Below are 15,701 nucleotides of genomic sequence, written 5' to 3'. Positions count from 1 at the left end.
AATTTGACAATTAATTGCCAAGTGCCCAGGCATTTGGGTAGCTATAAAAATAGTCAGGAGAAATTAACTGAGATTAACTTAGAGGTGTAAGATATTAAGTAATAAATTGTACCAAAATTGGAAGAGGGAAGTGGATGTTTAATCTTATATTTGATTAGTAAAGAAGGAAAGATAGCAAGATAGCAAGAATTGGATGTCATAATTCTTAATTTCCTTGAAGGAACTGATGAAAGCTGTTCCTCAGAAATTAATAGCAACTATATAAGGAACAAAAAAATCAAGTTTGCCAAAGAGTTAGTAACATTGGAGGAAACAAGATAGGGTGGTATTGCTGTCATAAGAAAGTAGGAGTTGGAGGGATCTCAGTAGGATCTGTTGCCCTCCTTCAAAGCTATCCATGTGTAATGACTTTTATCAACCTTCAAAAATTTTTCCAGTGTTGGTGTACACGACTGTTATAAGTGGTGTATTTCAGAGCTTTGCTATTCTTAGTCTCCATAGGGTTTTTTGTTTTGTTTTTTGCTTGTTTTTAGTACTCTTGCTATAATCTTGCTGTGAGTTAAACTTATCACTACATGTTGTATTGATCACAGATTTGTAAGAAAGTGCAGGGTGGAAGGATGTCAGGAGGTTGGAGTACAACACTCTCTAAGTAGGGTCAACTGAGAGATGGAGCTAGGCTGCTCAAGGATCTATTGAGTCCTGCTTGTAAACTTCTAAGGATGGAGACTGAGCAACCTCTGGTCAACCTGCTTTATCTTCCTCATGGTGAAAAAGCTTTTCATTAGTTATGGTTTGAATTTCTCTTATTTCAGCTTATGCCCACTAGGTTTTATCTTGCTGTGCACTGCTGTGAAGAGCCTGGCTCCATCTCCTTCTTTGCTTCCTCATGGGTATGGGAAGGCTGCTTTTAGGTCTTCCCAGGGCCATTTCCTCTCCATACTGAAGAATTTGGGTTTATTCATCTCTTCCTCATAAAACAAGTGCTCCAGCCTCTGATCATCTTGCTAGCCCTCTGCTGAAGTTACTCCACTTTTATCTTGAGGGACCTAAAGATGTGTTTTGACTGGATGTGTTATTTTAGCTATGACCCAACAAGTGCTGAGTAGAAAAGTTTACTGGACTGGTGGCTGTACTTCTGCTAATGCAGCCCAGGATTACGTTGGCCATCCTTACTGCCAGGGGATGTTGCTGGCTTGGATTTGGCCTGCTGTCTGACAAGACCTGCAGGTCATTTTCAGTTGCTCTCCAGCCAGTCATGTATTGCTCCCCTCAGCCTGTATTGCTCATTCCTTCCCAGCTGCAGGACTTGGCACTTGTCCTTGTTGAATGTTGAAAGGCTCCTGTTCACCCATTCCTTGAGCATGTCTACATACCCCTTTGAGATAACCCTGCCCTTGGGCACATTGGCTGGTCTTCCCAATTTAGTGGCTTCTGCAAACTATGTATAACAGCATATACAAAGAGAGCTCCTGTTATCTTCTCTTGAAATTTGTTACCAGTATCATCATGGCTAAGTCATGCATTTGTTGAAGGTTTTTTTCCCACTTTTTCCATGTCAGTCATGGTTTCCAAACCTGTGATTCTGTTCTTCATTTCTTCTATTGTACCCTTTATGGGCATTCAAGTGTCCAAAGATGGATTTTTTTCCTGGAATGTGTTATGCCAATGTGATATGTGCAAAATAAGTTTGACATTTTCAGCTGTGAGCTGTAACTCCTTGATCCTATTATATGGAGCTTGCTGCAGAGCCAGATGCTTCCTATTGTGCACTTGGCTATTGCTTCCTTTGAACTTGTCATGGTATTTATTGAAATGCATCTTTTTATTTTTACACTGTTTGTCATCATAAAATCTGAGCTCTCCTCAAATAGTCTTGCAGTCTATACTAATTTGTTATCAAATGTGAAGTTATTAAGTGTACACTCTGTTTTGTGATCTAAGGCACTCCTTATGATCTGAGACACTCCTTTTAACTATCAGTTAAAACTGGGCCCAGACAAATGCCTGAAAAAACTTGAAAAAGCTTTTCTATTGAGAGTAGGTCTTTCACCCAGCAATTTTATATGGATCATACTGTTTTTTCAGAATATTTGTGAAAACTTCGTGTGAGAAACAGTGTGCAGATGTAGGGTTTTTTTGCCAGGTGTGAACTTCATGAGAACAAGTGTGCCTGAAACCAGTTCTGACTTTACTCCTCATTTATAAGATATTGATTTTATTAGGGTGTAGTGGAAAGCAGGGGCAGAAGACTCAATAAGATCTGAGAGCTGATCTTAGAATTGTGGAGGGGACAGGGATGACATTTGGACTGTTAATAGGCTGTGCTTTATAGTACTGAATATCTGTGCTGAGGAATCATCAGAAGTGTCTGCTTTAAGTATTTGTCACCTGTAGCTTGGCCCAAAACCTTGGAAATATATGGGACTCCTTTTTGAGTTCTCACCATGTCTTTAGGTTCTCTTTTGAAAGTTTAAAGCTCACCCATAACTTCTTATCTTCTGCAACACTGAAGGAATGGAATCTGGCCTTTATCCCCAAAAGGCAGAGGAAACATGACAGACAATGTGCAGAAATGTATAATTGAACTGCCTTTTGTTTTTCTTTCAAAAAAGGGAACATTGAAACTACAACTAATATTTGTTAAAACAAAAGACCTTCTCCAGTGTAATTTTTATTTTCCTGTTAGTGTGAAATGCTATTTTGGGTTTATCATAAAGTCTATACAGTTTGTAATATTTCTGATATAAATAATTGTGCTCTTGACTGTATTGCCAGTTATTTCCTGAAATGTGCATTTGGAACACATGAAATGCAGGAGAAATACTGTATGTGTATAGTGTAGAAATTTATAATTCCTTTAACTGACCCTTGAAAGATATGATGCCATTATTTGTTACTGCTCTATTCTATGACAATAATAATTTAGACTGCTGCAAATCTTACCATGTTAAATTATTTTCCAGTCTGTAACATTTTAAACATGTCTTTTTATTTAGGGCATTCTCTTGGTTTATGACATTACCAATGGCCAGAGTTTTGAAAATTTGGAAGACTGGTATAATGTGGTGAAAAAAGTGAATGAAGGATCAGAAACACAGCCACTTGTGGCCTTGGTTGGAAATAAAAGTAAGTTACTCATATTTACTTATAATGAAATACTCTGGATGTGGTTTGCTATTAAAGAAATGACATAAGGTATATGTATATTTAGCAAAATGCAACTGAATACTATCTTGTGTGTTTTTGCTGTGTACAGATGACATATTTGGGTATACTTCAGGATTATGGCTGTGGGCAGATAGATTATGTTATGGGATTTGTTGCATCATGCTTTGCCTAGCCTGCAGCCTCTCTCCCTGTGTCCTCTTTACTTGGAGAGCAGCACACAGGAGGAGGGAGATCACTCCCCCATGTTTGAATTTGATAGACCCCAGGAAATAACCATGGCAATGGAGAACTGGGGAGCATTTCTGGGTGTATTAAAAGGTATATTTCATGGTTCTGTATGTTAAGAGACTGCTGCATTAACTACTGGTATATGTTTAAAAAACTACACTATGCATTAGGCATAATACCTAGGAATTGCTTATCAGACTTTTTTCAAGGTTATCTGTAGTTGTGTACATCAGGTGATTTGTGTTGTTTTGGGATTTTTAACCTCCTTTTTTGATCACATAAGTATAATATAACGGTTTTCTTCTGACCACCAAAATACATCACTTTATATAGTCATCACTTAGGTAGTGTCCTAATTATATAGATTCCAAATTTCCCCATTTCCAATTAAAAAATCTTACACAAACATTATTATTAACATACCTGATGTCTTGATCCTGGCTTTCTTACCCATTTTTTTGTTGAAGATGGTAAAAGCAACATATAAAAATTTTAGAATCAAAGTGATAGAAGTGGGTACATAATTTTTAAACACTACAAATATGTTATTTGAGCAACAGAAAATATTTTATATTTTTTTCTCTTTGCAAATAATTTGTTTATGTTACAGTGACCATGTCATCAACAAACCTGAGAGAAGAACCTTATCCAGCATATTAGAATTGTTTAAAATAATTTGAAAACAATGTAGAGACAACACTTTCATTTAGAACCATTAATTGTAGCATTGCTACAGTGATGCTGTAACATTTTATGACATTAATTATGAAAGACTAATTTCCTGTGAAGAAAACAGAGAAGGTCTTAGAGTTACAATATATAAATAGCACTTCTGAAAGCATAACACTGACAGTGTTGTACTCTAGCTGACCAGAGTCAATAATACAAATTCTGTTGAAATTCAAATGAAAAGTATTTTTCACTGGTTTCTATTTTGCCCTATTTGGACTTCCTTGCTGGAGTTCTGCAAATATTACTAAGTATTTGCAGTAAGATACACTGTAACATAGCATAAAAAAATGTTCCTTTACTGAACTGGCACAATAGGTGTAGAAAATGATACATTGTCCTTGATTTGGAGGTTATTTCTTTTTTTTTTTTCAAATATACGTGCCCACAATTCTTTAATATCTGATGTTTCCTTGGGAGCATCTGGAAGTAGAATCTGGTTTCCTAGGTGAGTTTTCAGACAAATGCTGACACTGACTGGTGAAAGGGCTTTCATTTTATGGAAATAGCAGTTGAAGGAATTACTTGCTGCCTTGTTTTCCGTCAGAAGCTGTGTATAAAGAAAAGCAGCAAAATATTGATTTTATGTGATGCTAAGAATGTTTGTTGCTGTTGCACATGTTGAGCATGCAGGGGATACTGTTTACAGAGGGGTGTTTTTGCTTTATTTTTATTTCAGCATGATAAAAATTAGACTTTGAAAGTATATTGCTTTTCTGAATTCTGTTGTAGGATAAGAATATCTAGGAGGGCTTCCACCCCAATACTAAAAAAATTAATAGTAGGCTGCTGTCGTTACATAAATGGAAAACAAAGTGTTTATATAGAAGCATGGTTTTGACTCTCACATATTATGAAGAGATAATAGTTCTGGTACTAGCAAATATTAAGGAGGAATCACTCTGATCAACTTTTTTGCTTATTAAGTGATAAAACACTCATGCAATGCAAGAGCAAGAATAGGTTAAGAGCCAGGAGAAGCCATTTGATGAATTGATGGACTTACTTGACATCATGCATCATTCAGAAGAAATACTCTAGTGAGTGGTTTCTGTCTCAGGATTGTACTTGGTTTTTTTGGGCTGTACATGTCTTTTAGGAAAATATCCAGGTAAGCTCACTGAAAGATTAGAAATGTCAATATCCACAGGCAAGTTATTCTAACACTTAACTTTCTGATAAAAGCTTTTAAAATTTGCCAAGTATGCAGTTATTTTCATTCATAGCATTTGGAAAGCTTTGGGCCAGTCTTTAGACTGATAAGAATTTGGAAGCTCAGCCTCTGTTTTGAAACTTTGGCTTAAACTTAGTTACTTAACTTGGGCTGTCCTTTGTCTGTTTTCTCTTAGTAACTCTGTCTGAAATACATGTGTATTTTTTCCATTTGGGGGAGACATACCTGGATTTTCTCCAAGGAAAAAGCTATAGCTTGGAAGAAAACAAAAATATTTCTCTACACAATATGATACAGAAAACTCTACACTTGAATTCTATACAACTTCTCTGAGTAATTTTGTCATTGAAAGCAAATTATTTGATACCTAGCAGTATCTGGTGCATAATTGTTTACTACTGTTAAGTCATGCAGTTTTATAGGCAATTTATTAGTGGTTTCTAGTATAAATTTGTAGTCATTTTGTTAAATGTTAAGTTTGTGGGGATTTCTCTAGTATTCCATAAAACTTGAAGAAACTGTTCAGTGCTGATTTAAATGAAACCATGCTTGTTTTCACTGTTCTGGTTTATTGTGCATTGCAATAGATTAGCAGCATGAACACAGTAAGCTGCTGTGTCTGTTTAAAGCATGATAATTAGCTTCAGAGTGGTGTCAAGCTATTAAAATGTCCTGTTGTGATTGTAAGAGGTTAAGATTTAATCATGAAACATTTGAAAGGTAATTTCTACTTAAAAAGCTCCTATCAGTTGCTGGTGTCTCATCCATCAGAGATTTATTTGAAAATAGTAGAGCAGTATGAATTGATACCTAAATTCTGGAATTCTGGACCTTCCCACCTCTCTTTTTTATTTTCCCTTTTTTCCACTTCTCATTTTGTTTGTTTGTTTTGGTTCTTGTTTGTTTTTGATTTTTTTTTTTTTTTTATTAGATGAAGCCATGTTGTTGCCCAATTATTTATTCAAAAAAATTGGGAGAGCAAGAGCTTCAGAAATGCTGATCTCCGTTGTAAATCTAGGACTTTATTGAAGCTGTCTGGGTTCCCTCTGGGTGCTTAGTTTCAGTTTCATTCTTTTTTCCCTCCTGTACCTTTTTTCTTTTTTTCTATAGCCTGTCTGACACATTTGATCAGACAGTAGAAAGCTGATTTGAATCAAGGTCTTGCCCAGACCTGCTTTCTGCACCAATGATCAATTATCAATTGTCTTTCCATAGATTTTTGTCTGTGCATTTGATGAACAACAGAAGGAATTAAAAAATTTAATGTAGAGATATTTTTTCTTATTAATTCTAAGTCATAAGATCTTAATCATCCTGAACTTTACAGCTGACATTTCCTAGTAGCTTACCTTGTGTTATTTTATTCTTATTGAATACAAAGTATATTTGAAGTGTGCTTATATCTGTGTTGCTAGTACCACTTGCTTTGCACTGCTGATTGGGGAGTAACCCTTACTGTTAATTTTAACTTTATGTTTTGGAGTTTCTATGCAATAACTCAAACCTTTTGTATATATTTTGCTGTCAAATACTTTGATTTGTATGGTATAAATGAGACTATAGTTATTAAGTGAATGAATTGTGTTTTGTGCACTTAGGATTGTTGCTTAAATTAGGTATTGATAAAGTTCAGTGATCACAATGGATCTTCTAGTCATTAAGTGTGAATTAGAGAGGGTTTACCATGTTTCATATGATTGATGTATTTGCTTCCTTTCTACCTTGATGGCTTTATGTATTTTCTTCTGCACTAATCTATAAGCAGTCTCCTCAAGTGTCATACCAGCATTTTCAGTGGATATATTGTAAACAAAAATTAACCCAGGTTGCATGGGAGCTATACTCATTGTGATTTATAACTCCCAAGATGGTCTTAGGGCGCTGGTTATCTGTAGCTTATGTAGGGGGTAGGAATTATCAGGTACTGGTGTATAGTGGCTAGATGAATGATTTCTGTTCTTAGAGATATTAACCAGATCCACTCCTCAATAAAGACTAATAACTCAGATTTTTAAACAATCTTCATGACAGATGAGGGCACAGAGGAGAATGCATCAACACTAATTAAGAATGTTGACCGTTTGTTCGTCTTGGCCATGATTAATTGATCTTGGAGTGCTATCTCTGAACAGGAAGTGGGATGCTGTTACATTGTGAAGTTTAAAGGTTACATTTCAGTGTACCCTTTAACTTGCCCTTACATGCAACATAAAATGTTTTTACCTATCTTATCTGAGCAGAGAAAGAAACATTTTCCAGCCCAGATACAAATTAACATTTGGTTTTTTGTGTACTAATGTGAATCTGGCTAGTCATGGGACTTGCCCAGTGTGCTTTTTGACTCTGTTGCTGCATTATATACTTAGTCTGCTCCGTTGTACTCAGAAAATTTCTTCATTAATACTCACTTTGATAATCTGTTTTATTTAAATTCAGAGCTGTGCATTCATTCTCTTGTCCCTCCCAACCGTCCCCAGTTTTCTGCTCTTGCTTCCTGCGAGCTTGCCCTTTTAAGGTCCTTCACCTGTAATTAAGACAAGTGTTGAGCAGCTAATGCAAAGACCCCTGTTCTTTAAAGTATTATGCCTGATTAAACTAAAGTTCCTGTATGCCCAGCAGCAGGTCTGGTCACCTGAGCCTTACACATGCTCTTGGGATTGGAGGGTAAACTACTTACATGTAGAGACTCCCTTAAAAAGAAAGCCTTGTCCTGTGCTACAATAATTTTACCAACTCATTTGAATAAATGTAGAATGATACCCTGTTTTAAAATATATATAAAATGTTTGTCTCAACCAAACCTGTTTGTCTCAACCAAATGTTTGTCTCAGCTTGTAAGATTAATAGAAAATTGGAGTCCTATGGATTTGTTTCAAAGGTCAGGTAGCTTTTTAACAAGAAACTTAAATTAACGGAAGAGAAAACCGCAGGTAAAAATGATCTTTTATTTGCCATAATATTATATTTCCAAAACCCAGTATCTCAATATGCTCTGTGTTACTTTAGCAGTGGGAGCAACCTAGGAGGACACACATTTTTGAGTGAAAAAATTACCTTGCTTGTCTGAGAAAGCATTTGTCTTGCAAGATTTTGATCCTAAATCATGCTTAGCTTAACATTAATAGGCCTGAGTTCCATCCATGCTGAAGGGATCTATTAATGTATGTCTGTTAAATTGCCATGTGGACAAGTCTACTAAACTGTGATTAGTAGGCAGAGCTTGAGCCTCAAGTGCTGTTCTTTGGAAAGGATCTGAGCTTACAGAATTTTACACAGAAGAAAAGAAGGAAGGTTTATTGCTCTTGTGTAGTATTTACCTTGCCATTTTGTATTGTCTGTGAAAGGAAAACACCTGGCAGGAAAGATTACAAGGATCTGTGTGTATGTATTGCATTTTGGCTCCTGTCTTTGTGTGACTTGCTGTGATCTGTTGCAAAGGGCTGCAAATCAGCCCATGTTGTACTTCAAGCCTTCTTTCACTAAATGATCTCTTGGATGAGAAGGCAGTGGACACAGAAGCTGATTAGTAACCTGGTTAAAGGCAAAGTTTTAGACTTCTGGACTTTCTTAGAGTGCTGCAGCCATTATTGAAGCATGTATACGGTATAGTTTTTGATGGTGAATCCTTTTTTTTCGTGCTGCTCAAAAGATAATTAACAATCCTTGTCAAATAATTGAGCCTGTATTCAGCCCAGATAGCATTAGTTAGTAGTGAGCTTCTTTTTCATTTGTGTTCTGCTGCAGTCTGGGGTTCATGACAGAGTTGAAGCTGAACAATATACACAACTTGCACACAGAAGGTATGTTACTGTTGTACTGCTTGTCTGAGTTTGAGATATGCACAGCTAGACAGAGTCCTGACATAAATAGGTGTAGTTCTATGAAAATCAATGAATTTACATTCAGTTGAACCAGGGCAGTTCAGGTATGTGCAAACTATTTGCAGAAAAAATGTTTTCTCATTTGGGTCATACAGTGCTTGTACAAGAAAGTGAGTGAGAAAGTGAATAGTCATGAACTATTCCAACTAATAAACAGTTAAGTTATGCTACACTTTTTTTTTTTATTTTAGTGACAATGAATAAACTGGTTTCTTCTTCCTACATGTAAAATCTTGAGGCTGGACTTGAGATTTTTGTTTTGTGCCCTTGAGTTTTGTGTGCTATGACTAACCAAGAACCACAACCAAGTTGAAGGACCTGGTAGACAGTTGTTAGTGTACTTGGAACTCAAACACCAGTGCTACAGAAATACCAGTAAATAATGTATTCTCATTCCCTAACAGTTATGCTTAAATTGAGAAAAATCTGTAGAAATGTCATTGAAAATTGCAAATAGAAGTAAACTGTTTAAATACAAAGGTTAGAACAGTATATGTATCATGTTTTTATAATAATACACAAATGAAATGCTGAGAGATCTCTTACTGTTTCCATGGATTTTGTCTGTGGTTTATTTAGCAATGTAGACATACGCCCAATAAAAAAAGATGCTGCATAAACTATAGTTCAGGCTGAATGTGCTTCTGTTTTTGGTTTAGGTAGAAATGTTTTTTCTGGCTGCGTCCTTCATACTTAGGTCTTCTTACAACAAATGGAAAGCCCTTAATTGTACCTAAGGGAATAGTTAATCTACGGTGGACATATGGTGGACAAAAGCTGAGTCTAGTAAATGAAAAAAATTATAAACAGAAAATGTGTGAATGTCTGCACAGTCTGAGAGTCATGGGAGATATTGTGCTGTTGGATTGGAGCTTATTTTAGGTTAATTTGCTATTCTTTTCTATTAATATATTAATAGAAGTCAGTGGAGCATAATATCCATAGTTTTAAAACCCAGTCAAATTCACGTCTGTTTTATTAGATTGAAAAAAAAAATACCTGGTTTTAAAACAGGGCAGAATTTCTTTTCTTTGCCGGTTGTCCTGCTCCTACCTTTGCCACATGACATAAATGCAATTTCGATTTCATTAGTGGAGGGAAACTCTCTGAAATTTTTAAAAGTTATAACATTTGATTGGGGGTAGTTAATCAGTGTTAACCCTGAGCAGCTCTTGGGCTTTATGGATTCAAGCATTATATGTGGTTGCACTGCTCCAGCAAAAGGTTAAGTATTAATGGAAAATGTTCACAGCTCTTTTACTTAAAGAAAACATGTTACTTGTAAGTTTTCTTTTGATTTTACTTTTACAGTTACATTGAATGTCTTCATTCATTTAGCCATCCATAAAGCAAATATTGTTGCACATGCAGTGGATAATAAGTCTTTTTAGGACTACTTGTGTGGTATGTCACAGATCATTAACTGCAAGTAACCACCTGACTTGAGGGAAGTCTGGAAGCATCATTACAGTGAAGTAAGCTTTTATTTCTGTATCACTGCAGCACATTCATTGATTTGTAGGAATGTCTCCATTAGCTACTGTGGAAATATATTCTCATATATTATTATTGAAGGAAGTTGATGAGAGAAGATAAGCAAATTTTGAATGTGAATAGGGCATTACTATTAAGATTTTGGATAAAATGGAGAAAAAGACAAATGTTATTGTAGCATTATTTTCTATTTAAAAGATAAGTCTAGATAAGTCAGTAAACTAATATTTTTTTAAAGCTTTTGAGTTTCAGAGTCAGACTGATAAATGTAGTAACAGTTGTACAGTGTTTTAACTGAAATGCAGGTAGTAGTTGAATAAATGTAATACTCTGTATGGGCAGAGAGTGTGGAAGAGAAATTTATTCCTAACCAGCAGGGAAAAATTCAGCTTGTTCTACTGATTTCAATGAACCAGAAAAAGAAAATCAAGACTTTTATTGGAAGTAAGCAGTTATTATTCCAGTTCAATTTAGAGAATGAAGGATAGTTTATGCTAATATGGGAAATAATCATAATGGATAACCTTCACTTTCTTTGTGGTATGACTGATGTGCATAGAGATTGAAGAACAAAGAAAAATGACAGGGAATGCATTGTATGTACATTTTTTAATTGTGTAATTGTCAGGACATCATCATGTTTATTGGGGTTTTGCTAGCGAAGTGGAAATTAATGGTGCCATTTTGAGTTTAGCCCACAGTAACAGCTCCATTCCTGAGACACTGTGGGTTTATGATACCCATTTCAGTACAGGAACGTGTGCTCTGCTAAATGCGTGGCTTTTTTTGGGTAGAGCTTTAAGCATATTAAGCACTTATGGTTATGAGTTCAAATATTGTTCCAGTATCTGAGAAGACATGTCTTGATGAGGTACCAATTGTGCTGTAGTTTCTTTCTGCATTCTACTTTGGTGTTTTTTATAGATCATGGTTTTTTGAGGGGAAAATTTGTATTTGGAAAAAAAAAGAAGTCATTCCTTATGTGTGTGTAATATGAGACTGTGAAGATGTTACCACAGAAGTAACTACCAGGCCACTATCAAACAGATCACCGAGATAAGTCTGTTGGTTAAATGCAGAGAGTGTTGTTGTTATTTACACTCTGTGCTTCCAGCCATTGTGGTTTGGAGGATAACTTCAAAATATCCTTGTTTTAGAAGGAAAGGTTTAAGACTCCACATTAAATTCAGTTTAAAATCAATTAAGATTTACTGAAATTTGTTGGTTAAGGAGGGTGGAGTAAAGTGATGATAAATGGTAAGTTAGTAATCTAATTTATTTATTTAAAATAAAGTTGTACAAGAGGAGGCCTTTATGTACATTACACATAGTTTCTATTTCAAAAATACTGAGTTCCCTATGAAATTTTCATGATATATTTTTGGTTTTTTAACTCTAGTTTTTTTCAGAAGTAGTCTTAAGATAAAAATTTTTGTTGTTTACATGGGTGTAAATTTATAGCAGAATTAGTGAGCTACTCCAAGTTTACTCTGGTGTTCTCGTGCTAGCCCCTAGTTTATAATATTCTTCTGGATTACCTTTTTTAATATGTATACTATGAGGGTTTTCTTTGGTTGCAAATATTGTCCAATATTTTTACCTAATTATGTGTGATGACAGGAATATATTGTACTGGTATAATACTAGTATGTAGAATTCTACACATGGTAGAATTCATTAAAGTTTTGAAATATGTGTACAGAAAGAGGAATAACATTAAATCTTTCTGACTTTGACTGGAGAACTCAATCATACCTAGGTCATACCATTTAAAAACTGCCATCAGGATTATTGCTTTTTGTTTCATATCTAAACAAAAAGCATTAAAAAAAAGGTACGGCCTAAATAGTTGAATGGAACACAAGAACAGTAAAATGCCTTGGGAAAGGCTTGCTTTGGAAAAATCCAGGGATATAATCATGATGTATATTTAGGACAGCTTTAAATTGTTGGATTTTGTAACCAAGCATTTTTTTGTGGTAGATAATTTAACATGAAGGCTGGAAAAACCAAGATTTATACAGATAGCACACCTTTGATGCTGTGGACAGGAAGAGAGACCCTCAGTTCCTAAAACCTTACTTCATACATTTCCAGGAGCTTGATGTGTTTTGTTTTGCAAATGCCACTGTGATGTCTCATGGGATGTGTATCTTTATGCTTCTCTTCATTCTTCATTCTCCTACAGGCTTTGCTGCTGATGCTATGGGTAGAAAGGCTGATTTAGTTGTTTTATTTTTCCCATTATATTTTCCATGATGTAGGTATGCCTTCCCCTTAGGTATGATAGGACTTAGTGAGAGTAGTGCACCAGGAATACTGTCCAACTGGCAAATCTAAACTGGGAGGAAATAACAGTGTAAGACAAGCAAAAAAATCCCTCTCACAAGGCACCATACTGATCCTTCTGATTCAAACAGTTTGGTTCTCTTGATTGGAATTTTTTTAGGGAGTTAGTTTTGTATGGAAAAAGGAATCTTTTTGAGCAGAAAAAGTAGTTTTCAATGTAATATATGAGCCCTAGTAGTTATGACTGATAGTTCTGAACTAGTTCAGCTGTAGAAAATTTCCAGAGTTTTTGAGTTTAATTCATTGTTTAATTCTAAATATACTGTTGTGGTAGTTTATTTTAATAACATTACCCCGTGTACTTGCAGATGCTGGAGAAAAGAAGCTTAGTCTGGTTGTACTGTAATTTTGCAAGGTTGAAAATGGTTCAGTGTGAAGAGTACTGACAGTTGTTTCCCAGTAATATTCAGTACTGCTTTAAAGTAAATTTTTAGAAAGCACTCCATAAAGCAGCTCTAAAACATTTTATTTCTTAAGTTGTCTCAAGCTGTACAGAAGAAGTAAAGGAAACAATATAAAGAAAGATTAAGGAGCAGTCATTGTAGAGATCTCTATTGCTAGCTAATATGCTGCCTAATTAATAATTGAGCAATTTTATTGGGCTGACTTCTTAAAGTACATGTGCTAAGATGATCTGCTTTTATGCTGTAAGTTTTGCTGTTTTATTTTGGGAATGGTGTATACAAAAGTTTATTAGAGAATGGTTACTGGTCTAGTTGCGTGTTTCAGTGGTTGATCACTAGGGCAATAATGCTGGTTTCTGAGCACAGCCAGCACTTTTTCCAGCTGCTTTATAGTGATATCTTGAAGCTTAAAATGTAATCTATATGGTAAGCCACAAAAGCCACTATATATTAAAGCAGACTCTGACAGTAAATCAAAATTGAACAGCTGGCAACACTACTAAAGTCATAAACTTGTTTATTAAAAAAACTAAACAGAAGAATTATATTAAAAAGAGAGGAATATGTTCTACAGACCAGTGGATATAGCTTAAAACCTGGAAAGTGCTGCAGATTAAGGGCCCAATTTATGAACATCTGTTCTGGCAGTTTCTGTGAGATTCTCATGTTCTTTACAATAAAAGTGTGAAACATGTTTTTCCCCCCATACTAATCATGCTTTTCTGCAGTTCATAAAACTTGCATTGAGCCTTATGCAACTGGGCCTGTCTGCTTTACACACTTGCAGAGTAATTACTGTTCATGAAAGAGTACTATAGCAACATCACAATCCCACCATATACACTTACCCTCACTTGTTCCAAGCAGTCTCATTGCCTTCAAAAGCACTGAAACAAGACTGCAGTTTCCTTCATATTTTTCAGCTTAGAGCATGGCAATGAACTAATAATGGAAGCAGGATGCTAGAGAGCAAACTGGATAGAAAAATATCTTGTACATTTTTTCTCTAAAATTGAAGCATACTTACCGTCTTTCAACTGTTAACTCCCCTTATCTCCTATTTTTGAAATAAATAATCATAGAAAGATTATTTTAATTGTGATATTTACATGGAATAGTACCCTACTTTTTTGGTCATATTGACAGATATGTAAGGGTAAGCTTTAAGATCTGATCTGCTTTGAGAAGGAACTGAAAAATCAAAAGTTTAAAACTGTCTAGTTCCATTGTCAGTGGTACTGTTTGACTTTTGACATCACTGTGACTAAGATTAGTTTCAGAGATTTTAGCCACAAGCCTTCTTTCATAATCAGGCTTGGTCTGCACAGCACAGGACGTATTTTGTTCTCTATCTTTTACTTCATGTCCAGTAATTCAGATTGAACTAGAGCAGATCATTTTGGAAGGCCATCACTTTTTTTCTAAAGCAGTACAGATTGCTAACATCCTGACAAAGTCTGTGATTAGGAAACCAATACGTAGAAGGAATACTGAGCAAATGTGCAATAAAATCACTTTCCCTGTTCTCAACGGATTATATTGCTTTATTGATGGAAATGATTACTTTTTATTTGAATGCTTTCTTTTAATTTGAATTTGATCACTGTAACTGTGTTATGCCTTATTTATTAGGTTGCAAAACCACATGCTTTTGTAGTTATTTAATCTGAGGGCTACGCTTGCAGTTGAGAATTCTCAGGACAGGAAAATTTCTGTGTACCTTTTGGGTACTTTCTCATACATTTAGGCTCATACTAACTGACAGTAGGGAAAAGAAAGGATATCTGATAATCCTTTGGACAAAGAAATGTCTTGTAGCAGCAAGGCATTTTCTGTTTCTATGTCATCCATTTTGGAACATTTTATAGTGTGGGTCAATCTCTGTCATGTTGATAGTGTGTATCCATTTTTAAAGTTGCTTGGCCAATTTTTTCTCCAGCTCGCTTGTGGAATATTAAGAAACTATATTTCAGCAAAATATATATTGTCATTGATAGCTCTTTCTGTCTTTCCATTGAGTGATACTCTTATGATTAGTTCATTTGTAATGCTGAGGACAGTACTATTAGGAAATAAAACATAAAGTGACTCAGAGTATTTTAACAGTTCTGGATCTTAAGTTTTCATTTTGCTCTAATACAAAACTTGAATTGGTGCACTCTGGATCATTTTATCTGCAAGTGGTGTTCAGTATATTAATGTCAGTTCTTAAAGCATGTTTTTTTTTTTTTATAGAAGGGTCAGAGACATGAATGCTGTATTTGCTATATC

General features: G+C 35.2%; 1 protein-coding gene across 3 annotated transcripts in view; it reads left to right on the top strand.

Annotated features, from left to right (window-relative positions):
• The window catches only part of RAB28 (RAB28, member RAS oncogene family), a 66,552-nt gene that overhangs the window by 20,850 nt on the left and 30,001 nt on the right, over nt 1-15,701 (top strand). For all 3 annotated transcript variants that reach the window (XM_058803875.1, XM_058803876.1, XM_058803877.1), the window contains exon 4: nt 3,000-3,129. In XM_058803875.1, coding sequence (XP_058659858.1) covers nt 3,000-3,129 — 130 coding nt within the window. The remainder of the gene's footprint in view (nt 1-2,999; nt 3,130-15,701) is intronic.

This window comes from Ammospiza caudacuta, chromosome 4 (assembly GCF_027887145.1).
Source record: "Ammospiza caudacuta isolate bAmmCau1 chromosome 4, bAmmCau1.pri, whole genome shotgun sequence".
Taxonomy (NCBI): Eukaryota; Metazoa; Chordata; class Aves; order Passeriformes; family Passerellidae; genus Ammospiza; species Ammospiza caudacuta.
The sequence above is the reverse complement of the archived record's forward strand: the minus strand, read 5'-3'. Positions and strand labels throughout refer to the sequence as shown.